The 24,861-nt window shown below is 38.9% G+C and overlaps 1 protein-coding gene across 1 annotated transcript; it reads right to left on the reverse strand.

The window, feature by feature from the left end:
• Window positions 1-17,878: 17,878 nt before the first annotated feature.
• SSTR2 (somatostatin receptor 2) lies at window positions 17,879-23,879 on the reverse strand. The gene is made up of 2 exons (XM_074220618.1): window positions 23,559-23,879; window positions 17,879-19,788 (listed from the first exon to the last, which is right to left on the reverse strand). The coding sequence occupies exon 2, from the start codon at window positions 19,684-19,686 to the stop codon at window positions 18,577-18,579; it is 1,110 nt and encodes a 369-aa protein (XP_074076719.1). The 5' UTR covers window positions 19,687-19,788; window positions 23,559-23,879; the 3' UTR covers window positions 17,879-18,576.
• Between the last annotated feature and the right edge of the window lie 982 nt (window positions 23,880-24,861).

Genomic DNA, 24,861 nt, shown 5'->3' on the forward strand with positions numbered 1-24,861 from the left:
GGAAGTCAGGAGATGGAGTTGAGGAGGAGGAGAGCTCTGGGCATAGAAGAATAGCCACTGAAAACACTCTGAGAGAAGATTTATTCCTATCCTTTAAGCCACTTATCTACTAAGGAATGGCTTTTGGTCTCACATCTTTCTGTTGCCTATATAGCTTGACTATGAGACCTTTAAACATTTGATAAACAGTTTGTCTTTCAAAGTCCATTGTGTCTTTTCTTCTCAGTCTAGTTTTGTTAATTTTGTTAGTGCAATAACTTTCTATTTCATGAAATCAAAACTGTCTGTTTTAACTTTTATAATCATCTCTAACTATGAAAAAATGTTTTTTATCTAATTCTTTAAGTTTATTGTACAGGGTTAAAGAGTTCTGTTATTTCTTATTCTTATTTGTCTGTTTCATTTATCTGTAGTTCTATTTTTTAAATAGTACCAAAGAGTTTTGATGATTACTACTTTATAATATAGTTTTATATAATAGAAGTTTTAAGTATGGAAGTACATTCCTTCTTTGATTAATTTTTAATTCCTGACATTTTTACCTATAGTTCTACCATCAACAAAAAAAAATGATATGTTTAAATTCCATTTTTTAAACATTCTCTTTTGCCATTTCCCCCCTTAGCTCAGTAATACTTATTGGAATGGAGCCATAGAATCTGAAAGAAAACAAATAGGATTCCTTGAAATCAGACTATGAGTAAGGATTGAACTGAAATGGACATCTCAGCAACAATGCTCTCTCCCTTAGGTATGCTCCCACTGAGAGACAAGACACTGTTAAGGACATCGCAGTACTTCACAGTCTGGAAATTGTTTTGTGGGCAGGTAAATTTCTGCAAGCCAACAGAGACAAATATGGAACAAGATTTCCAATTTAGTTTTTTACATGTCAGAAAGTAAAAAGAAATATATATATAATTAAAAGAAATAGCAAGATGTACATAATAGATTTGTAATTCATATGTAATTTTTTATCATACTGTACTATAGAAATGCTTGTTTTATTCCATAAATTAAAAATAAAATAATTTTTTTTAAAAAAGAAAGTATATGTGGTTATATTACTTTGCATTCTTAGATAACATTTATTACTATCTTTCATTCTATGCGGTTTTCTAAAGATGAGTATCTGGGGAGGGGAATTTAAGGGGACTGGAGTCTGGACCTAAGGTTTTCATTAGCATAGAGAATTCATGGTATAAAAACTCCCTCTAGAGATTCCAGTCAACATGTATTTAGTATACAAATTTCACTCCTTGTCCTATTCTCTTCTGCTTAGTCACTCTAGGATGATTTATTGAATCATTTTTTTATGATTTCACAAATGAATACATTTCTATTTTCCCAAACCAAACTAATAAGGAGAAAGTTTTCTTTTTCTTTTCAACCTAAAGTTTTCTAAGTAATCAAAAAGATACAAAGACAAAGCACTGAAGCATCATAGAAAACATAAGCACTGTTTTACATGAACATTAAACATGTAAAGATAAAACTTTCATAAATACATCAGGAAGAGTAACTAAGTTCAAATCTCAATAATAATTTATAATTTTGAAGTCCAATTCTTTGCCATCTCTTCTTTGCATATTGAAATAACTCAAATGCTTTTGCAACTGGAACATTTAAAGTGAAAAACTTCCTTTTAGTCAGGTTAAAGGGGAAAGAAAGACCCATCAAGGCTTTAAAGAGACTAATGGAAGGAAGATCCCTCAAAGAATATCTTCATTATTTTCTTTTATTTGAAACTTCAGCACCACTCAAAGAAAAGGACTTAGGTGAAATTCAATATAGGTGTATGTATGTAAACAGGACATTCAGTCTTCTTTGAGAGTGACTGATCTGTGCTTTGTAGAAACCTGGGGGTATTTAATGGTAGAGGTGACATTAGAAGAGTGATGGATTCATGGCTTAGCAATGAAATACAGACATTAGAAAAAGCCAGAGCCACACTAATAGATATACTGTAGTGTTTGCTCTTTTCTAGTCAATCTAAGCCAATATATAAAAATTGCTTACTATGAGTTTAGGCACTGGAGATTAAAAAGGTTTAAATGAAAAATAATTTGTTTTCAAGGAGTTTACGTTCTTCTAGGAATAGCATGAGTGAAATAATTGTTTCTTTCATATGTAAATAGGTAATTATTGAATTTGGACCAAAGTTTTTCCCCTTTTCTATTCCTCATTCAGAAATCAATCATTGTGAGAAATCTCTGACAAAGACTTAGCAAGGCTAAGTTCTAATCAAAGACAGTAAAGAAATTCTAAGTTTAGATGAATGGATGAATTCCTTTTCGTTGTTTACTCAGACAGGTCTAGGAAAATATGGATTCACCCTTTTGTCAGGCAGGTGATATGGAAATTGAAGTCTCTGAAAAAAATTAGGGGGCTCAGTGTCATATACCTCATGACCCTCATTGGAATAAGACCTCCTCTCATTATAATAATCATTATTCCATTACTTAATAATCAATCAGAGTTGATTAAGCTAGCTCTTTAAGGTATGCAAAGCACTTCACATGTTATGTCATTTGATCCTCTTAACAACACAATGTGATGAGTGCTATTATCTGCTAAGGAAACTGAGACTGAGAGAGGTTAAGTAATTTGCCCAGAGTTGCGCAGACATGTAAATATATGAGGCTGGATTTGAACTGTCTTCTTTATTTTAAATCTAGCATTCTATTGACTGTACCACCCATCTGCTAATATAAACAGATAAGTATATATGTGATAAATTACTGTGGGAGAGAATACTACTAACTAAAGCAATCAATCTAGACTTCTGAGAGAGGGAGAGATATGAGCTAAGCCTTGAAACAAGCTGTTTTTGTTCAGTCATTTCTGACTCTTTGTGACACCATTTGGGATTTTTCTTAAAAAAGATACTGGAGTGGTTTACCATTTTCTCCAATTCATTTTACAAATAAGGAACTGATGAAGAAAGCTAGGGATTCCCAAAGGCATAGGGGTTCTTAATGTATTGATTAGAGAAATGACTTTTTAAAAAAGGAATTCCTTATGATAAAGATTGACAAATCACTCTCTGAACTTATTTCCTTTTTTTAGAATGATATTACAGATATTAATCATTGCTTTGGCAACAGAATAGAGGGAAACTCAGAGTTAGATTATTATCTAATCTTAACTATACCTTAACTATACCTAAGATGCTGATTATCAATGCTAATTTCAAACAAACCATTAGTCTGGGTGTTTGCAATACTAATAATTGTTTTCCCCTGCCCATCTTCTCTCTTATTTAAGTATGAATAATCAATGACATGGTCAGGAGAAATCAGGCTAGAAGAGAATATCATGGCGAACTTATTCAAATATCAAGTTAACCACTCTCAGTCTCCCGCCTGATCCAATTTTATGAAAGCTCAAGATAATTTCCAATTTGCTGAGGACACTATGAAAATTTTAAAACAAAAAAAAGTTGAATTCATTTAGGTCTTTAAAGTAGATGCCAAGGAATATTTTAGAAGACAGATTGGGGACATTCTGAAATCACACAACAGTAAACTTCATTTCTAGAGTTGAAATAGAACTTAATGAAACTTTCTCATTTTACAGATGAGGAAACTGAGATCTGGAGGGATGAAGTGTTTTCCCAAAGGTTGGCAGAACCAAGGATTGGAACCCAGAGCTTCCACCTCCCAATCAGGTGTCTCTTTATCATATACCATATCACTCCCAAAAGTCTGGGAGCTACTTCTTTAAAGGAATTTCCATAAAAGTACAATCCCTAATTTGTTGGGCCTAGATTAGAAGTCTTTGGTTTGCTATGACCATAAGAATTGTATTGTTGTGGAACAGAGCCAAGATGGTGGCATGAAGGCAGCATTTCTCGGGAACTCCTTCCCCAGGGAACTCCAAAAGCCATCAAATTATGACTCTAGCCCAAATTTAGAGGGGCAGAACCCATAGAAAGACTGAGCGATACATTTTCCCAGTCCAAGATAACTTAGAAGTTCCACAGGAAAGTTGTGTCTCATCAGTACGGGGTGTTGGGAAAAGCCCCAATCCCAGCACAGCCCAGGAACAGCTTGAAGGGGTGGGGAGAAAATTTGGCTAGACCAGAATGAATGCGGAATGAAGAGCACTGACAGAACCTGCAGTAAGAATCAGGAGAAACCAGCCTACACCTCCAGAGCACAGCCCAAAGACGGTAAAGAGACCAGGAAAGAAGGCAAAAATATCTCTGCTCTCCCTGGGGGCAGGACTCTACTGTTTGTCCACACTCAGATCCAGGTTGCAGTTTGGACTTCCATACTAAGATAGACCAGCAGGGCTCCTCCTTACAGCTCCAGGGAAGAGGGTAGCGTTGGAGTCATCTTCATATCAAAGCACAGGCAAGAGAGCATAAGACCTTGAAGGAATAAAGGTCTCAGTGGGGTGTCCCCTCCCCCCCCAAAAAAAGCCCCAAAGCCTTGGAAGTGCTGTAAATTAGTCTTGGGCAGAAGAAATGAGTAAACAACAGAAAAAGAAGAATCTGATCATAAAGAATTACTTTAGTCCCATGGAAGATCAAAACATATACTCAGATGATGACAAAATCAAAGCTTCCATATCCAAAACTTCCAAGAGAAATAGAAAATGGGCTCAGACTATGGATGAGCTCAAAAAAAAACTTTGAAAAGCAATTAAGGGAGGTGAGGAAAAATTGGGAGGAGAAATGAGAGTGATGTAGAAAAATCATGAAAACCAAATCAACAGCTTGGTGAAAGAAATATTAAAAAATACTGAAGAAAATAATATGTTAAAAACCAGTTTAGGTCAAATGGAAAAAAGCAAAACAAAAGGCAAATGGGGAGAAGAGTGCCTTAAAAAGCAGAATTGGCCAGCTGGAAAAGGAGATAAAAAGCTCTCTGAAGAAAATAATTCCTTCAAATGCAGAATGAAACTAAAGGAAGCTGATGACTTTGCAAGAAATCAGGAAGAAATAAAAAGCCAAAATTTAGAAGAAAATATGAAATATCTCATTGGAAAAACATCCAACCTCGAAAACAGATCCAGAAGAAATAATTTAAAAATTATTGGGCTACCTGAAAGCCACGACCAGAAAAAGAACCTAGACTTCATTTTTCAAGAAATAATACAGCAAAATTTCCCTGAGATCCTAGAAGCAGCGGGTAAAATAGAAATTGAGGGAATTTACCAGTCACCTCCTGAAAGAGATCCCAAAAGAAAAACTTCTAGCAATACTGTAGCCAAATTCCAAAATTCCCAAATCAAAGAGAAAATTCTAAAAGCTGCCAGAAACAAACAATTCAACTACTGAGGCTCCATAGTTAGGATTACACAGGATCTGGCAGCATCTACATTAAGGGCTCATAGGGATTGGACTATGATATTACAGAAGGCAAAAAAATCTTGGTATACAACTGAGAATCAACTACCCAGGAAAACTGAATATCCTCTTTCAAGGGAAAAGATGGACTTCCAATGAAATAGGGGACTTTCAAACTTTCCTATTGAAACAACCAGAGCTGAACAGAAAGTTTGATCTCCAAGTACAGGACTCTGGTGAACCATAGAGGGGGTGGATGAGAAGGACTAACTATGAGGAACTTAATGACATTGAACTGTTTTTATTCCTGCATGGGAAGAAGACATTGATAACTCATATGAACCTTCTCATTTCTAAGAGCTGTTAGAAGGAGCATATATAGACAGGACATGGGAAGGAGCAGAATATAATGGTATAATATAGTAAAAAGATGGAGTCAATGGGTGATAAAGGAAAGTACTGGGAGGAAGGAAAAGGAGATGAAGAAGCTAATAAATTTCACATAAGAGTCAAGAAAAATCTTTTTCAATGGAGTGGAAAGGGGGAAGGCAAGGGGGGGGAATGAGTGAGCCTTCATTCTCATCAGAAATAGCTCAGAGAGGAAATAACATACACACTTAACAGGGTATAGAAATCTATCTTACCCTAGAAAAAAATGAGAAGAAAGGGATGGGATAAGGGGGAATGGGGGAGGGAAGGGGGGGGAATAGGCAATAGAAGAGAGGGAAGATTGTGGGAGAGGGTACTCAGATACAACACACTTTTGGATAGGGCTAGGATGAAAGGAGAGAGAGAGAGAATAGAATAAATGAGAGTAGGGAGGAATAAAGTGGAGGGAAATACAACCAGTAATAGCAACTGTGGAAAAAATATTGAAGACTTCTCTGGTGGACTTATGATAGAGAAAGGAACTCACCCCAGAGATAGAGCCATTGGAATCTGAACACAGTCTGAAGTACATATTTTTCTCTCTCACTATTCTTGAGATTTCTCATCTTCTTGGGGGAAGGGGGGTTTATGTTTACTCTTATAGGAAAATTATTGTAATCATGTAAAATGAATCATGAACAAAGGTCTAGAAATGCAAAATAAATAAAAGAAAGAAAGAAAAAGAAAAGGGGACAGCAGAGATTGTCTGAAAGAACTGAGATCCTATGGTAAAGGGCCTCAACTCATATCTTGGCTGTCACTTAGCAGTAGGGTAGCTTTTGTCAAAAGACCTTGCTCCTCTGGATTTCAATTTTCTTGTCTAAAAAGAAAGTTAGACCTGATCAACTAGATTAATTTTTTTAGATTAATTTTTAAGAGCAAAATCTTTGATCTTTACATTGTGCCCCTTCAAAGTCAGCATTTCCTGACATCAAATATTCCCATTAAAATAATATCTGGGTTAAAAAAAAGAATTGTATTGTTTTATATGGAGATAATACCTAAGGAAAGTGTCTGAAATATGCTTCCAGTAACTTTTTAATTCAGAAGAGATTTACAATTTTTGTGCAACACAAAGTAACCTAAAGGGTAGTAGAATGATGGTCAACGGCTATCATTAAACCTAGACCCTGATCCCCTCCCCTCCAACTGTAAGGGTGATTGAGGGGGAAGCAGAACTGGACTGAGTTACATTGGGCTACAGAGGAGTTTACCTGGGTCTCAGTCAAACCAGGAACTGCCAGGGTGGAAGAAGGAAGTTTAACTTTCAGCTTTAATTAATCCTTCTTGTCAATTAGGTGCTATACTGTTTTTCTTCCACAAAAAGCCTATTAGTGTTTTCAGAATCCTAGGGCAAAGCCTTAGTTGACCTATTCTAGCTATGCTATGAATCTCTCATGGTAGAGGAGAGGTTCTCAGTACTACATATGTCTCTAGGCTAGCTTACTTGTCTGGTACAATCACCTTCCTAAGGAGACTCTAGACTTTGTCTTTGCATAGCTGGACCAGAAATAGTTTAATTTAAAGTCAGAGTTGGTGTTTCCTTTGCTGTAGAGACAATTCCTCAGCTTGGGCTACTTGCACTGTTGCCATGGTTACAGATTTTTCTGCCATTGATCTAAAGAGAGAGAGAGAAAGAGAAGTGGGGGTGACTGGCCTTAAGTTCCCACTCTCCTACATGAGGAAGATACAGAACAGAGAAATAAGACAGCTGTAGTCTGCTATACCCAGAAAAACTAAAGTAATTAACAACCCCCGCCTATGGAAGAGTTTGAAGAAATTAAAGAGAATTTGCCCTGTAAAAAAACATTCAAAGGGAATATAAACAAATTAAGACACCTTTCAGTATTAGTCCTTAGTTCCTTGAAGCTCAAGGCAATCCAGGTGACTGCAGGGAAGAATCATGCTTTAATTAAAATCTGCAGAGAGGACCCTGCAGATCAGGTTTCTGTAACATTAAAGGAAGAAGAAATTACAATGCTGCATTCTCTCTTCACCTTTAATTACTTTTTCCACTGAAAGACAAACAGAAACAGAGAGACAAACAGACAGAGAAATTAATTTTTTTTTTAGGTTTTTGCAAGGCAAATGGGGTTAAGTAGCTTGCCCAAGGCCACACAGCTAGGTAATTATTAAGTGTCTGAGACTGGATTTGAACCCAGGTACTCCTGACTCCAAGGCTGGTGCTTTATCTACTATGCCACCTAGCCGCCCCAGACAGAGAAATTAATTAGACATATCTGCGTGGGAAGGGAGAGGGGTTGGTGGAGAAATGGTTTCTTTTATAGTTAATATAATCCAAGGAGATTCCTGTTTGTATTTTATGCACACATGTAGGAAGAAAACTGTAATTAGCCTTTAGGGTCAATCAATTACTATGTCATAGATTCCAAAAGAAAAAAATACAACCTCAGTTTTAGATCATGAGAGGAAAGTAGAAAATAATTTTTAGTTAAAACTCTACCTCTGGTGAGAACTATTCCCCTTTCCATTATATTCTATGAAATGTAAAGTTTTGGTTTCTAGTGAGCTTTGATATAAGAATATTCTCTATAAAAAGAGATTACATTTTTTCCATTTGTAAACCCTAGGAAGTTCCTTTAGGTACATAGAGGTTAAGAGACTTCCCTGTGGTCACATAAAAAATAGATATTACAGACCATATTTGAATTCATGTTTTCCTACTTCTAGGTCTAGTGCACAATTTCTTTAAAATCATGCTGCCTCTTCAATTATATAGCATCTTTCCTAATGCAAAGAGCATCCTATTAATAAGACATGTTTTGAGCTCATTTTCCAATAGGGAGCATTGTTTGTACTCAGCCATCCAAATTCTTTTATCTGATTGGTTTGATTATGCATTTGCATTTATAAGGCATCTGGCTAGGAATAGGTGTGCAGTCTGTATATGTGGCACAATTATACTCTGTGTGAGGCTAACCTATCCCTGTTGGGTTTCCATCCTGGGGGGAAAATGACAGTTACCTTCCACCTATGATTTCTTGACTTTATTACAGCACTAATTATGTTAATAGCCCTTGAATGAATTGTTTGAAGAGTTTCAATAGTGGAGGCATGGACCAAAAAATGTCTCTGTTGGGGGTAGAGTGAGAGAGAAGAAAGGAGGTGTCTCCTAGTCTCATAATGCCAGAAGAGATTATATGTAGTCAAACTCCCTTATTTTACAGAGGAAGAAAAACATGAGACCTAAAGAAACTAAGTAAATTTGCCCAAAGTCACATAGTTAATTTGCAGTAGGCCTGGGATGAGAACCTAGATGACTTTTTCCAGATTTATTCACTCAGTCCTACACGTTTTCTACTTTATCTATAGAACTGTGAAACTGTTAGAAATGAAAACTTTCTTCTTTTTTAATTCTTTGCAAACTGTTCTATATTTGATATCATGCCTCAGAATCTTATAAGACTATTGCTTGTGCATTCTGGGATGTGGGTTTCAATCTGTGCCATATTTTAGAAAAATAACAAGTTTTAGGAACAGTGTTTAAAAATGACCTCTGAAGAGAAAGTTCGACAAAGCAATTGATCTTGGCTTCTGTCTTCAACAAAATGCTTGTAAAGTAGAGAAACAACTATAAGACGCTTTAGAGATCTCTCATTTTACAGAACAGGAAACTGAGATAGAGCAACTTGCCCCATGTCACATAGATCTTCTGACATCTGTTGAGTATGAAGAAAGTTGCTTTAGTAAACCATAACAAGGTCCTTCCTTGTATTTCCCTTTTGGCATTCCTCCCATTGGTCTTTTGTCAGCACCTTTTCTGAGCAGATTTAAGGTTTGAATATAAATATCTGGCAGATACCAGCTGGCTACCTTGTGGTTGTGTTTAGACTTGGCCTTTCTTTTTGTCCTTCCTTACTTTTAACCCTACCACAAATTGTCCACTACCCTCTGTGTACAGGATATCTGGAACCATCCTGGGTTGGATTAATGGTCAAAGATGCCATCCTAACATCTTTTCAGGACAATCTGGTACTCTTTCATTTTGAAATGAAATGTTATATCGGGCATTTCCCACTTTAGTTCTCTCCTTACACTTAAAGCAGGTGATCCCTGGAATATTAAGCAATCAATAAATGATTGTTGAATTGAATTGATGGAGCAAGAACTTAAGGTTAGCCAGTTTCCACACAGAATCACTTACTGGTTTCTAAGCAGAAGGGATCCTGATCTCTCATATCCTCAGCCAAATGAAGAATTTTTAAAAAAGTTATAACAATCATGTTCTAAAAGGCAAAATATTAAAATGAAATTAACTTCTGGGCAATGCCAGATCTCTTTGATTAAAATTTTTTTTAAATTAAAAAATAACCTTTATTACATCTTCCCTCCTTTCTCCCAATTCCCCAGTTATCTAAAGTCCAGCAGATGCAATATCAGCTTTCTTTTTAAAAATATTTTAAATTTAAAAATAATCTTTACTACATCTCTACCCCCTCCCCTTTCTCCCAACTCTTCCAGTCTTAAGTTCATTAGATACAGTTATCAGCTCTCTTCTGTTGAAAATATTTTCCAATGGAAGACATTGCTACTGGAGCAATGATCAAGATGCAATATTCCATTTTAATGCTATTATCCTCATTTTTAATCCCAGAGCTATCAATAATTTTTTTTATTCTCCTGTCACTAAGCCTTGGTTAATATTTACCTATGCTTCTTAAGCATAGCCCAGATACATAACATCTGAGATAACCTCGTTTTTTACCTTGGATATCTGCCATCTTTCAGTCACTGAGAGATTTAGGGGAAGGGTAAATAGGGGAGCAGGGAAATCTGTGTTCCTTGAAATGTTGTTCCAGGCTCCTCTATTGAACTGCAGAAAAAATAATAAAGACCACACTTTAAAAATAATACTGAAAAAGAAAGAAAATGTAAGCTCCTTGAAGGCAGGTTCTGTTTTCATTTTTTATCATTGTATCCACAAGTGTAATGGGCTCTTAATAAATAATTGTTGAATTAACAAGTATGGTCTAGGGGGTGGCTAGGTGGCTAGGTGGCGTAGTGGTTAAAGCATCAGCCCTGGAGTCAGGAGTACCTGGGTTCAAATCCTGTCTCAGACACTTAATAATTACCTAGCTGTGTGGCCTTGGGCAAGCCACTTAACCCCGTTTGCCTTACAAAAAAAAAAAAACAAACCTAAAAAAAAACAAGTATGGTCTACCTTCTGACTGAACTAATGCAAAAAAAGCTTTCAAGTCACAACTAAGTGGAGTTTGATTTCAGTTTCCCTTTGGTGGCAATAAAATCTCTGTCAAACCTCTAGCCTAGATTTGTCCCCAAAGTTGGCCTCCTATAGGGGTTTTTATTGTGAATCTTGATAATTTGGTGTTTTGATGAAAAATATATTTAAACCAAGATGCCAGTTACATGCTAGGACATAGATATTGAATTTTCCAGGTATTGACCTCAAGGGGGCATTTTCTTTCTATTACAAAAATTGCTTATATTCTGCTCCTGTTTCACATTGGTTTATTTTTTCTTTTGTTGTAGCCCAGGAGAATATCACTAGAGGACATGAAAAATCTGGAAAAAAATTTAAATTGTTTCATTATGATTAAAACACACAGAAGGAATTCATACCTCCTGGAATCTCAAAAACATTTTGATTTCCAAAGCCTGGTTTAGGCCAAAGTTGTAATTAGGTCAACCCTGTTTAGGATCAAGTGGACATATTCCAAATTAGCTCTGATTTTCTGTTCCTTCTTGTTCCTCCTCATAATAGTAATAATTCATATTTCTGTAACACTTTTAAAAAGATGACTAGAAATATCCCTATGAGATAGATAGCACAGGTGTTTCAATGGATTGAATACTAGACTTATAACCAAGAATATCTGAGTTCAAATTTGACCTCAGATAAATACTAGCTGACTTTAAGGAAGTTATGTAATCTACCTCAATTTGCTCATTTATAAAATTGGAACTATAATAAGAGTACCTACCTCCTAGCATTGTAAGGATCAAGTGAGCTATTTATAAAGGACTTTGCAAACTTTAAAGTACTATTTATCTACTATTATCTATGTTTTACAGATTAGGAAAATACTAGAGAGGTTAAGGGATCTATCTGTCCATGATTACTCTGATTCAAAGTATCCCAAGAATCTTTATCTTCCTTATAGAATAGAACTGCTTCAGAAGTTACAGCTTCTTCAGAACTCGTTAGGCAAAAACTGTCTATTGACACTATTGATGCCTCCTTTCATGCAACAAAATCACCTTTTTTAGTAATACATTATTGATTGAAGGGAGATAAGTGGACCTATTTGAGGACATATAAGTTGACAGCAGCTTACTACTTGGTCCACCTGCCAAAAGACTGTTAATGTTCCTTATTGGGTTGTACAGGATAACAAACTTCAAAGAAAACAATCATTCCATTCTGCCAGCATTGCAGACAGTACTGCAGTCTAGGTTGTTCATCTTCCTCTGTGTGCATGCTCTAGTCTCCCAGATACATTCTTAGGATGTTTTGGGAATAGTTCAAATTGATGATGTGAACTCTATGGCAATTTCAACACTGACCCCTATATTTACTACCTTCTGGACTTCTGAATCACAGAATAGCTCCTATCCAAGATAGGCTATAAAATAGTGGAAGTCTAATTTTTAGTGAAAATAATATCTAGTCCCCATTCAAGTACATGTATAGTTGATGTACATGATAAATTTATGAATAATAGTGGTCCCCTTAGGAGTCTGTATGCATTTATTTTTGTTTTTTGCAAGGCAATGGGGTTAAATGATTTGCCCAAGATCACACAGCTAGGTAATTATTAAGTGTCCGAGGTTGGATTTGAACCCAGGTCCTCCTGACTCTATCCACAACTCTTAACTTTTTAATGTTATTAGGTATAAGTTATCTCTAAATAACTATCTTTTTTTATCATACAGTTTTTTTAGGTTTTTTTCTTTTTTTAAAGTATAAATTTATTTTTTTATTCTCATTTTGTACAAATGTTTTCTTCACATTAATAAAATATTCTTGTTTACAAGTAAACAAAATACCCCTCCTTCCCCATGAATATAGATAGACTTGCTTGGGTGAAAAAAAGTAAAGGGGAGAGAAAAAAATTAAAATAAAAAAAAATAATAGTAATAATTGTAGGTATGGCCAGGTGGAGCAATGGACGAAGCACCAGCCCCAGAGCCACAAGCACCTGAATCCATATCCAGCCTCGTAAACCCAACAATCACCCAGCCATGTGACATGCAAGCCACCCAATCCCCACTGCCCTGCAAAAAACAAAAAAAAAAAAAAAAGAAAAAAAGACCCCAAATAAAATAAAATAGTAATAATAGTAGGGGTGGCTGGGTAGCAGACAGAGCATTGGCCCTTGAGCCAGGAGCACCTGGGTCCGAATCCGGCCCCAGACACCCAAAGATCACCCTGCTATGTGTCCCCAGGCAGGCCATCCAGCCCCACTTGCCCTGCACCCTCCCCCAAATAATAATAACAAAAAATGTGCTTGAGTCTTTGTTCCAACACCAACAACTCTGTCATGGGTGGATCTCATTCTGTATGATAAGTCCATCACAAAAGTTACTTCCATATTTTTCCAACGTTGCCATTGCTGATCACAACTCCCTCCTTTCTTATTTCTCCACTACCAAGTACTCTATTTTCTCTCTCCTTTCACTCTGACTCTGCTGTAGGATCATTGACTGGCTCAGCATACAGATCCCTGGTCCTGGGGCCAAGAAGCCCTGAGCCCCCATACCACCCCTTTAGCCCAGCATCCACCTGGCCTCATGATCCTTGGGCAGGCCTTCCAATCCCAGCCCCTTGCAAGAAGAAATAAAATGTGTTATATCTGACCAGTCTCCCCCCATGGTCCATCCTCTCCTCCTTTATTCACATCCCCACCTCTTCCCCCTGCTCCCCCCTCCTTCTTACTCCAGATGTCTATACCCCATTGAGTATATATGCTGTTTCCTCTCCTAGCCATCTCTGATGAGAGCAAAGGTTCCCTCATTCCCCCTTGCCTCCCCACTTTCATATCATTGCAATAGCTCATTGTAATAAAAAAAAATCTTATGTGAAATATCTTGGACTATTCCCCCTCTCCTTTTTCTTTCTCCCATTCCATTTCCCCTTTTTTCTATTGACTCCATTTTTACACCATATTTTATCTTCGAATTCAGCTTTCTCCTGTGCTTCAACTATAAAAGCTCCCTCTACCTGCTCTATTAACTGAGAAGGTTCATATGACTATTATCAGTGTCATTTTTCTATGCAGGAATACATACAGTTCATCTTCATTAAGTCCCTCATATTTCCCCCCTCTCCTCCAATCTCCGTGCTTCACCTGAGTCCTGTATCTGAAGATCAAACCTTCTGTTCAGCTCTGGCCATTCCAAAAGGAACCTTTGAAATTCCCCTGGTTCATTGAAAGTCCATCTTTTTCCCTGGAAGAGGACATTCAGCCTTGCTGGGTAGTTCATTCTTGGCTGCATTCTAAGCTCTCTTGCCTTTCGGTATATTGTATTCCAAGCCCTACGAGCTTCCAATGTAGCTGCTGCTAAGTCCTGTGTGATCCTGACTGCAGCTCCACGATATTTGAACTGTGTCCTTCTGGCTGCTTGTAATATTTTCTCTTTCACTTGGGAGTTCTGGAACTTGGCTATAATATTCCTAGGGGTTGGTTTTTTGGGATCTCTTTCTCAGGGGGATCAGTGGATTCTCTCCATTTCTATTTTGCCCTCTGCTTCTAGAATATCAGGGCAATTTTCCTGTAGTAATTCTTTGAAAATGATGTCAAGGCTCTTTTCCTGATCATGATTTTCAGGTATTCCAATAATTTTTAAATTATCTTTCCTAAGTCTGTTTTCCATATCAGTTGTTTTTTCAATGAGATATTTCACATTTTCTTCTAATTTTTCATTTTTTTGGTTTTGAAGTATTGATTCCTGATTTCTGGCAAATTCATCAATCTCCCTGAATTCTATTCTTTGTCTGAAGGATTTGTTCTCCTCAGAGAGTTTTCTTATCTCTTTTTCCATCTGGCCAATTTTGCTTTTTAAAGCATTCTTCTCCTCAATAACTTTTTGAACTGTTTTATCCATTTGACCTAAGCTGGTTTTTAGCATGCTATTTTCTTCAGCATTTTTTTGGATTTCCTTGACTAAGCTGCTGACTTCATTTTCATGTTTTTCCTGCATCTTCTTTCTTTTTCCAGTTTTTCTTTCAACTCCCTCATTTGATTTTCAAAGTCTTTTTTGAGCTCTATCATAGCCTGAGCCCAATTTCCATTTTTCTTGGAGTCTTTAGATGCAGGAGCTTGTGCTTCCTAATCTTCAGACTGAGTATTTTGATCCTTCTTGGGCTCATTTGCAAAATATTTCTCAATAGTCTTCTTTTTGTTTCTCTGATTGCTCATTTTCCCAGCCTGGGCCTGGTTTGAGGGTGCTTCCTGAGCTTTTGGGGCACTCCCACAAGGGTCTCAGTGTGTGAGGCTCTGTCCTCCCTCCTGGTCTGTGAATGACCATAAGCACCTCCCTCTGCCATGGGGCTGAGGTGGGGGGGGGGCTCTGCTGTTCTATGGGGGGGCCTAGACTTCGATCAGGATCTGAATGTGGTCAGAGCCCCAGAGTCCTGTTCCAGGGGCAGAGGACAGAGCTCTGCAGTCTCTCTTCACTCCCCTCCCTCAGCTCAATGGGCTCATGCCCTGGGGGCTCTTGCTTACCGGCTCTGCCTGCTTCTGTTTCAGGCTCTGGGCTGCACAAAGACCAAGCTGCTCCCTGTGTGCCCCGAGGGCTGGGCTCCATGTGCTCTCTCTGGCAGAGGTCCCCCGCTGTTCCCTTACTTTGTGCCCGGTGCTCCTCGGGGTGTAGCTCAGGAGACTCCCCCACTGCTGTGAGCCATGGCTCTCAGCGCCCTGGGGCTGCCTCTGGGAGGCTGAATTTCTTTGGCTCTGGTGGGCCACCCCTCTGGCGGGCAGCCCCTCTGACCCCAGGGAGCAGACCCTTTCTGCTCTTTTCCAGGTTACCTTGAGTAGGAGAACTGCCTCACTGGGTCCCTTTGTGGGTTCTGTCTCTCAAAAGTTTAGTTAGAGTCCTTAGCTGATGAGTTTTATCAGAGAGCTCCTAAGACTGGATCCCTTCTTGTCGCCATCTTGGCTCTGCCCCCCAATAAATATCTTTAAATGAATAAATCAACCATCCATTTTTCAAAATTTTTTTGAGACTAGGTTCTCTCTATTTTGCCTAGAGTGGAAGTAGAGGGGCCATTCATAGACCTGATTCCACTGCTGATTTCGCATAGAAGCTTTCACCTGTTGTGTTTCTGACTTGGATTGTTTCACCACCCAGATAGTGTCCTCTATCTCCTGGAGGTTTGTCTTGTAATAGATGCTAAGTTTAGTGCAGAGAACAGATCAGCTTTAGTCCTATTGTAGCTCAGAACTCCAGAACTCAACCAATCTACCACTTCCAGTCTCATCACCATGCCTGGTTCATCTATATATCTGGAAGAGACTTAATGGGTCCTGTGTAAACAAACACAGAATGCAAAAAAAATCATTTATATTTCGCTTTAGTATACACTGTAATTTTTAAAAGGCAAGTATAGTTTCCTAATTTTGTTAAGATTAATATTTAGATTAATTACATTTCTAATGATGGATGGTGAAACAGCCAGGAAGCATACTGAGTCATAGTGCAGAGTCCTGCATTAAAATTATGTCATAAATCATCCACAAAGCGGATTATTCACTTTGAAATGAGAAAAGGATGATTGTGTGGTGTTTGGGAAGCCAAAGAATCAATCTGAAGATACCTAATTTTTGAGACAGTTGATAGTTCAATAGATAGAGAACTGGGTCTAGAATCAGGAAGGCCTGAGTCTCAATCCAGTCTCAGATACTTCCTAGTTGTATGATCCTGAGATAGTCATTTAACTTCTGGTTGCATGACAAAAGGGTTCATTGGAAAATGAAATGGCAAGCCTCTCTGGTATCTTTGCCAAAAAAACCCCATGGCCATTTCTCTCCATGAGGTCATGAAGAGTCAAACAATTAACTGAACAACAATGTCTTCTTTTTAAAATGACAAAATATGAGAAATATTTATCAGATAGGGGCAACTCAAGGCCTAGGGGCACAGAGTGTCTTTGAGAGTTCTTGTCCAATATACTCTACAATCAATGTGCTTCTATTTGGTAGGGTTCATATATACATAGAAGACACCTAGAAAATGCTTATTGAATAATTCCCAGAAATGACAATATATACCGAGAAGTATATTTCTTAACATCCAGAAAAATGTTCTATGAAGTGTGCATTGTCTATTCTTATTATCTTTCATAGAGGAGAGGATCAGATATAATTTTCAGGGCACAAAATACCACTGATAATATCAGAGATTAGCATTTTTTATAGGATTGATTAAATGGTCTTTATATTTCTTATCGGAAAGATGCTGGCGGAAGTGCTATCTTGCCTTTATAAATACACACACATATAGAGTAAATTCAGCTTTATTAGCTGCTGAGCCCTCAGCATATAATAAAAGAATCATTTTCTTTTCATGATGTGCTTTAAAAAACTCCTTTGATGAGACCTTTGATTCTATTTCCATTTCTTTTCATTAAGAAGTCAAACCACTTTCCAGACATCAACTCCAAACCATGTTGACTATAACTCTGGTCATCATACCCATAGGGATCAGAATGAATCCTTGTAACTACCAATATGTGAGATTTCAAAATATCTTGTCTGGAACCAGTCAGGTTTCTCATTTCCAGCCATCAGCTCCAAACCATGTCATTGTATCCATAGTCTTTCTCCCATCTCCATCCTTTCTTTTATATATTGTTTTTCCTCATTCGAATGTGAGATCTTTGACAGGGACTGTTTTGCTTGTTTGTATTTTAATCTCATATGTTTAACACAGTGATTGGCCCATAGCACTTAGGTATCTGTTTATTAATTTAACTACCATCTCTGCTTGTGGTGACAATTTCATTGTTTCTAATGTTTTTTTACTCCATTTTTAATTTTTTCCACTATAGGGACCATAAAAGTGATATACATAATAATCATGATCCAATTTAAAATTTTCTTTATAATATCCACCCCCCCATCCCACCCTCACTCCCAGTCCCCTAAATTAAAGTGACTTAAAATGGAGACATACAGTACTCTAGCAAAGATGGGTTTGTCTTAATACAATAATCAACCACTACTGCTTCAATTCATTTGAATAAATAAATAATCCTTGGAGTATGTCAGACAGAACATGTGAACATATTCTTTAAGATGTTTTTGCTTTTTCATTTCTCAGGCTTAAAATTATTTGCCTGAACTCAGTAAAGTATTACATATCTGTGTACATATCTGTACTTGATACCCATCTATACTATATATATTTACATATACACTTGTTTATGGGAGACATGTATACATAAACACAAGGAATATAGGCAATAACTATAAAGGGAATAGCTGTGAATATTATAAGTATAAATTTGTAGGATGCAAATGCTTATATAATAACACATGGTCACATAACATTTGAAAGACAAACACAGATACAGAGCTCTATTCTTGATGAATCTTGGCATTCCTGGAAATCATATCCAAGTAATATCCTTTTCTCTCCATCCACACTTTGAACAGCCTTTCTGCATTCTAATTGTTCACTTTAAGTGGGGCAGTAATCAGTTTAGTGTATGTATTACCACATATTTGGTCAAGCAGGTTCAAATACTGTTCTGTCATTAGGATTCACTCAGAGTAATTGTTTTTTTCTCCATATCAAGGCTTTAGCAGATAGGAAGAAAAGAATATAGCAAATGGGTAGAAACATAGAAGAAATTTCTTAGAGAAGGTTCAGATGCTGGTCTGGAGGTCTCCATTGAGAAGAGTTCTCTGGGTCTCCGTGGTCTCATTCAGTCGGGACTTGTCTTGCTTGCTGTCACTCCTTTCCCCATCATCTGTACCACTTGCCTTAACCAGGCAGAGGACATTCTGAAAGCTCTTCTTGAAGTTGTCAGACAAAAAAGCATATAGAATGGGATTGGCACAGCTATTGGCATATGTAAGTACCACCACAAAGTCAAACATACCCTTGAGGACTGGGGTGGGCATGATGGCAACAGAGACTGAAGAAACATTAAATATGTAGAAGGGGAGCCAGCAGAAGATAAAGACAGCTACTACTATGGATACCATGCGGGTGACCTTCTTCTCTGACTTTTTCCTCTTAGAAGAACCTACTCGGATTCCAGAAGACTTGACCTTGATAATTATAAATAGATAGCAAAGGCAAATGATTGTGAGGGGAACTAGGAATCCTAAGATGAAGGTGTAGATGATGAACCCTGTGTACCATGCCCCAGATTCACCTGGCCAATTGATGGTACAGCTGCTTCTCCCACCTTGATTGTTCCTGATACCAGCATAAATCATGATTGGCAAGATGACCAGAAGGGAGAGTCCCCATACAGCCACATTAATCATCTTTGCTGTCTGGGGTCTCCTCCACTTGGCTGATTTAATAGGATGGACCACAGCTAGGTAACGATCAATGCTCATGACAGTCAAGCAGAAAATGCTGGTGAATTGGTTGATGCCATCCACAGTCATAACCACACGGCATATGGCCTTGCCAAAGGGCCAATGGACTAAGGCAACTTGCATAGCCAGGAAGGGCAGACCCAGCATGAAGAGTTCATCAGCAATGGCCAGGTTCAGAATGTAGATGTTGGTGATGGTCTTCATCTTGGCATAACGGAGGATAACATAAATGACCAGTGTGTTACCACACAACCCAACAATACAGACCAAAAAGTAGATGAAGGTGAGAATGGCATTGCTAGTCTGGTCATAGGGTGACTCTGTTTTGTTTGAGTTATTTGCAGATGCCATTGACCCATTAGAGTCAAAGAGAGGGAGTGACCAAATTCGACTTCCATTGGGTAGCTCAAACTCCAGATCCATGGCACTTTATAGCAATGGAATGCCCCTAATCAGTTCAAAGAACTTGAAGTGAACCAGTTTTCACCTTAGAGGATCCTGGAGGCAAAAGACAAATCGTGGCATCTGAAAAGAAAAAGGGAAACTGAGCCTTCAGCTAATGACTATATATTTCAGACACAGTGGATAAATTGCTGGTCATGGCATCAACTTAATAATAATAGCTAATATTTCTGAGGCATTCACAATATGGTAGGTCCTGTGTTAATTGCTTTACAAATTTATTTTCATTGGATCCTCACAATTATCCCCATTTTTAAATGAAGAAACTGAGGCAAATAGATTAATTTACTTGCTTAAGGTCATACAACTATTAGTATTTGAGGTTGGATTTAAATTCAGGTCTTCTTGACTTCAGACCTAGGTACTCTTTCCACTCTACCTGTCCCCTCCTTTAGAGTGATGAAGTAATAATGAAGTAGAAAGGGGCAGTTAGGTGGCACCATGGATAGAGCACCAACTCTGGAGTCAGGAAGACTTGAGTTCAAATCTGTCCTCAGACAAAAGTGCTAGCTGTGTGACCTTGGACAAGTTACTCTTAACCCCATTGCCTTAAATACATTTTTTTTAAAAAAATGAAATGGAAATCATAAGACATGAATCTCTTGCCTTCATGCTGAAGATAGTGTGATATGGTCTAGAGCTCTGAGATCTGGACTTGAATTGTGCCTATAACCATGGACAAGTCATAGTCCACAGAGTAATATAATAGATTGAGTCTCTCCTCAATGAAAAAGAGTAATAGGAGCTATTACTAATGAGAAGTGGAGCAGCTAAGAGGCTCAATGAATAGGGGACATCTTCCAGAGTTAAAGTGTGGCTTCGGGGCAGCTAGGTGGCAGTGGATAAAGCACCGGCCCTGGAGTCAGGAGTACCTGGGTTCAAATCTGGTCCTAGACACTTAATAATTACCTAGCTATGTGGCCTTGGGCAAGCCACTTAACCCCATTTGCCTTGGAAAAAACCTAAAAAGAATAAATAAATAAAATAAAGTGTGGCCTCAGATACTTCCTAGTTGGATGATCCTGGGCAAGTCACTTAATCCTGTTTGTCTTACTTTTCACATCTGTCAAATGAACTGGAGAAGGAAATGGTGAACCAATCAAGTATTTTTGCCCAGAAAAATCCCAAATGGGGTCACATGAAAAATAAAATGATTGAACAACAAGAGATGCAATCAGTCAAAAATTAAAACCAGTGGGCTGACAAATTAGGTATTTGAGCACAGATTCTGATTGGGATTAAATAACTTTTTTTTTAGGGTTTTTTTTTTTTGCAAGGCAAATGGGGTTAAGTGGCTTGCTCGAGGCCACACACATAGGTAATTATTAAGTGTCTGAGACCAGATTTGAACCCAGGTACTCCTGACTCCAGGGCTGGTGATCTATCCACTGCGCCACCTAGCTGCCCTAGTTTTAAATAACTTTTGATGTGAGTTGCTTTCATGCCTAGAAGACTTGTCGTAAGTGAAATTTCACCTGGTGAGCGGTTTTTCTAAGACTTGAGCTTTTAGGAAATGATAAAATCTATTCATGAATAAAAAGGAAAGTTTAGATAGGGAAATAGGATTGAAAAGAATCTAGAAACCAATGACCTGAATTCTCTTTTCCCCTTTACAACAACTTTACTGCACACCTTCTCTACACATTCATTGCCACAGCAATGACAGTGTGAATTTCCAGTGTGCCTTTTTTGCAAAATGCTTATAAGAGTCTTAATTTTTTCAAAGTTGTATCAAATTCAGAAGAGGATGTAGAACTGTTTTTTAGGCAAAAGAAATTAGAAGGAAATGGTTTTTTTTGTTTCTCTGGGTTATTGCACTTTAGTATTAGTTTTTATTCCCCTCTCTATTCTCAAACAACCAATATTCTCTACAGGCTCCAACTTATTTTTCAGAGTATGTACATAAATGGTTCCATTTTAATGTCTTAATGAGACAACTGTGGCAGTGGTTAAGAGCAATGGGAAGGTCTGAGGTGCACACTCCTCTCTCAGCTATGGTATAGCTCATAAAGAAATTAATTGTATGAGATCCTTAGTCATTTCTTTCTGGAATGATCTGAAAAAACACTGGAGAAAGGCTGCAGTGGTAAGGGAGGGGTTAGAATTGTTTCTGATATCTAGGGGTGAGGGAGCAGAGGGATGGGAAATCCAATTCTTGAATCCCTCATAGAAGAAATGAGCTTGCATTGGGCTATATTAATCTTTTTCAAGAAGGGTTCGATGTCTTCTCTCTCATTTACCTCCCACAATATCCAGCATGGATCTGGACATGAGGTAAATGACTGAATCAATTCTTATTTTTTTAAGTTGAATTGAAATTAAATATGAAAGATTTTTTTTTGTGTGTAAGGTTTTTTTAGGCACAAGAATTGTTGACCGGTAGCTCCCTCTAGGTTCTGCGGCAAGAATTGTACGGAGGGTAAAGGGATTGTGTTCTGACCATTCTACCTCCAACCGCCCCACCCTGGCAGCGTCAAAGTAAATCAATTCTCTTTCTAGGTGCAAGAGAGACTGCATGGGAGGTGGGAAAAGAAAATGGAGATGAAAAGCTAAGGAACCTTTAGAGTTGCTTTCCCTAGAAAGTGTCGAAAATGTAGGACTAGTACAGATTAGAAGAGGGCGAAGGGGAGGAGGGGTTGGGAAGAGTTTAATTAAGATGAGCCTCGTCCTTTCTTCCTTCTCTTCACCCTTGGGTTGCTTCGAAATTGTCTAGCCCCAGTTACTTTCCTGAGGAGTGCAGGGGTGTTAAGGAGAGGAAGAGAAAGAATGAAGGAGGAATTTTATCTTACGTGTGCACTCAAACTCCCTAAGAAGGGTGGTGAGAAACTAAGACAAGCCGAGCCAAAAAGGAGGCAAAGGAGTTGTGCGATTCGGGCAAAAACTACGTGAGGATATGAGATATGGCCAGGGGAGAAGGATATAACATGCACGAATCCCCCTTTTGATTTCTGCTTCTCCCCCCCCCCCCCCCCCCCCCCACATCTCCGTTCCTTCCAGTTTCCAGAATCTCCAAACTAGACAGGGATGGCCCCGATCAGGGGTCTGAATAACTGCAAGGGATCCAGTGTGTGTGTGTGTGTGTGTGTGTGTGTGTGTGTGTGTCTATGTGTGTGTTTCTGTGTGTGTGTGTGTCTCTGTATGTCTGTGGGTTCCCATAGGGTTGGAGCTCAGATTACCTTCCTTGCCTCTGCTGCACCTAAGCTACTCGAGCCCAGGGGCGACTCGGAGAGAAGTTTTCACCTGTAGCATATCCCACAGGAATACTTATCTGGAGGAGGTCACGGGGGTTAGTGTGGGGGTCGGGGGAGGAGGTCTTCTCTGGTGTAAACACTCTCCTCATACCGAGGCAACTTGGCCACACGTAGCTGCAGCACACGGACTCAAGCCCCGCGTCTCACACCGGAACCCACGACCAAACAAATATACGCCCCAGAGCATTAAACAGAAGCCCCTATAAAGACAAATTGACACACATCACCCCCCACACACACACACACAAGCAAATGCAGAGCAACACATTCAGACACTCCGATGCACTCAAACAACCACAGATCGAGCACAACAAATGGACGCACACAGACATACAAACGTATGTCAACCAACAGCCCAGATACAGCATTCTCCTCCCACCCCCGAACCTGCATACACACAGATACAAACCGTATGTCAAGCAACACACTGAGACACTCTTCCACAACCACAGATCCTGCGCGCACACAGAGATATACAAAGGTATGTGAGGCAACATCGTGTCCAAACACTTTAAAGCGCTCCCACAACTACGACTCGGCACACACACGCACTCGCGCAAACACACTTTGCTGGGTTTTCACCTTCGCGTGGCCAGCTCCACTGGTGCAGTCAGTCCTCTTGCCCCGCTCCTCCGGTCCCTTCTTCCTCCTGGCAGGGACCCCGGGAGTTCAGCGGAGCGGAGGATTCCTTCTCTGCGCTGCCGTCTTCTGGCTCCGGGGGCCGCAGCCTACCTGCTCTACCCCCCCTCACATCTCCGGCCAGCCGGTCACCGGCTGCAAGGACTCAGACAGCTGCGATCTGCAGCCCTGCAAACAGATGGGGTGGAGCGAAACCCCGGGAGCTGGTGCTCTCCGTGTCAGTGTGCGCTCTTCGGTCTGTGCGCCTGTCTCTCCATCGCTTTCTCTCACCCACCCCCTCCCCACATTTCTCCTCCCTCTCCCCTAACAGCTGCGTCACACCAGCCTGCGCTCCGCCCACCTCTCCCAGTCCTTAGGGAGAACCTGCAGGGAGAGGGTCAGAGAGGCAGGGAAACCAAGCTAAAGCTGCTCGGGAAGCCCCCCAAACAGCTGGACAGTGTCCGAAAGGGAGGACTTGTATCCTGGAAGGTGAAGAGTCAATATATTTCTGGATTTCCTAATAGCACTTGTCAGGGTACCACTTTAGAGTTTCCCAAGACTAGAAGTAACCTACTTGGTTTGGGGGGGGGAGGTGTTTCCAAATCAATACATTTCTAACTGATTCGGGTTAGGAGAAACAGATCGTGAGGGTTGACCTCATTAGCCAAAAAATGTTGTATTATTTGGTGATGTGCTGTTCTGGGCTACTTGGCTACTTCCATCTTCCTGAATTGCCAAATGTAAGCACTGTGATCGAACCTAAATATGCCTTCTATAAAACGATACAGCTCCTGGATCTTTCCTTTATTCATAATATCAAGATATCGCTACTAAACCACTTCACTCACTTCGGCTTGGGACTATAAAGGAAAAAGAAAGCTGTTCTTAGATGACTTACAAAAAAACTGTTTCCTTATTTTTTTAGTTTCAACTCTTAAATATTTGACTTTCTGTATATTTTCTCTGAACCCTTTTCTTTTATTGGAGAAAAGTCCAGTAGAATGTTGAAAGGTAAGAGATATTTAGCATCTAATTTTTGTGAACTTAAAAAAAGAAAAACCCTGATAATTTCTCCAAGTTCTTGAAGTAAATAGCAAGAAACTCTCCCCTAGAATACCTATAACTGGTGAGGTAGCGAACTGATTCTTTAGAGCAATTTGAAACTATTCCCAAAGGACTATAAAACCGAGTCATACTCTTTGACCTAGCAGTGCCATTATTAGGTCTATATCTAAAAAGAGATAAATAAATGAATGAATGAATAAAT

Source organism: Macrotis lagotis, chromosome 2 (assembly GCF_037893015.1).
Source record: "Macrotis lagotis isolate mMagLag1 chromosome 2, bilby.v1.9.chrom.fasta, whole genome shotgun sequence".
NCBI classification, from domain to species: Eukaryota; Metazoa; Chordata; class Mammalia; order Peramelemorphia; family Peramelidae; genus Macrotis; species Macrotis lagotis.

Coding starts and splice junctions, on each gene's coding strand:
- SSTR2 (XM_074220618.1), bottom strand. CDS start 19,686: ATGGATCTGGAGTTTGAGCTACCCAATGGAAGTCGAATTTGGTCACTC.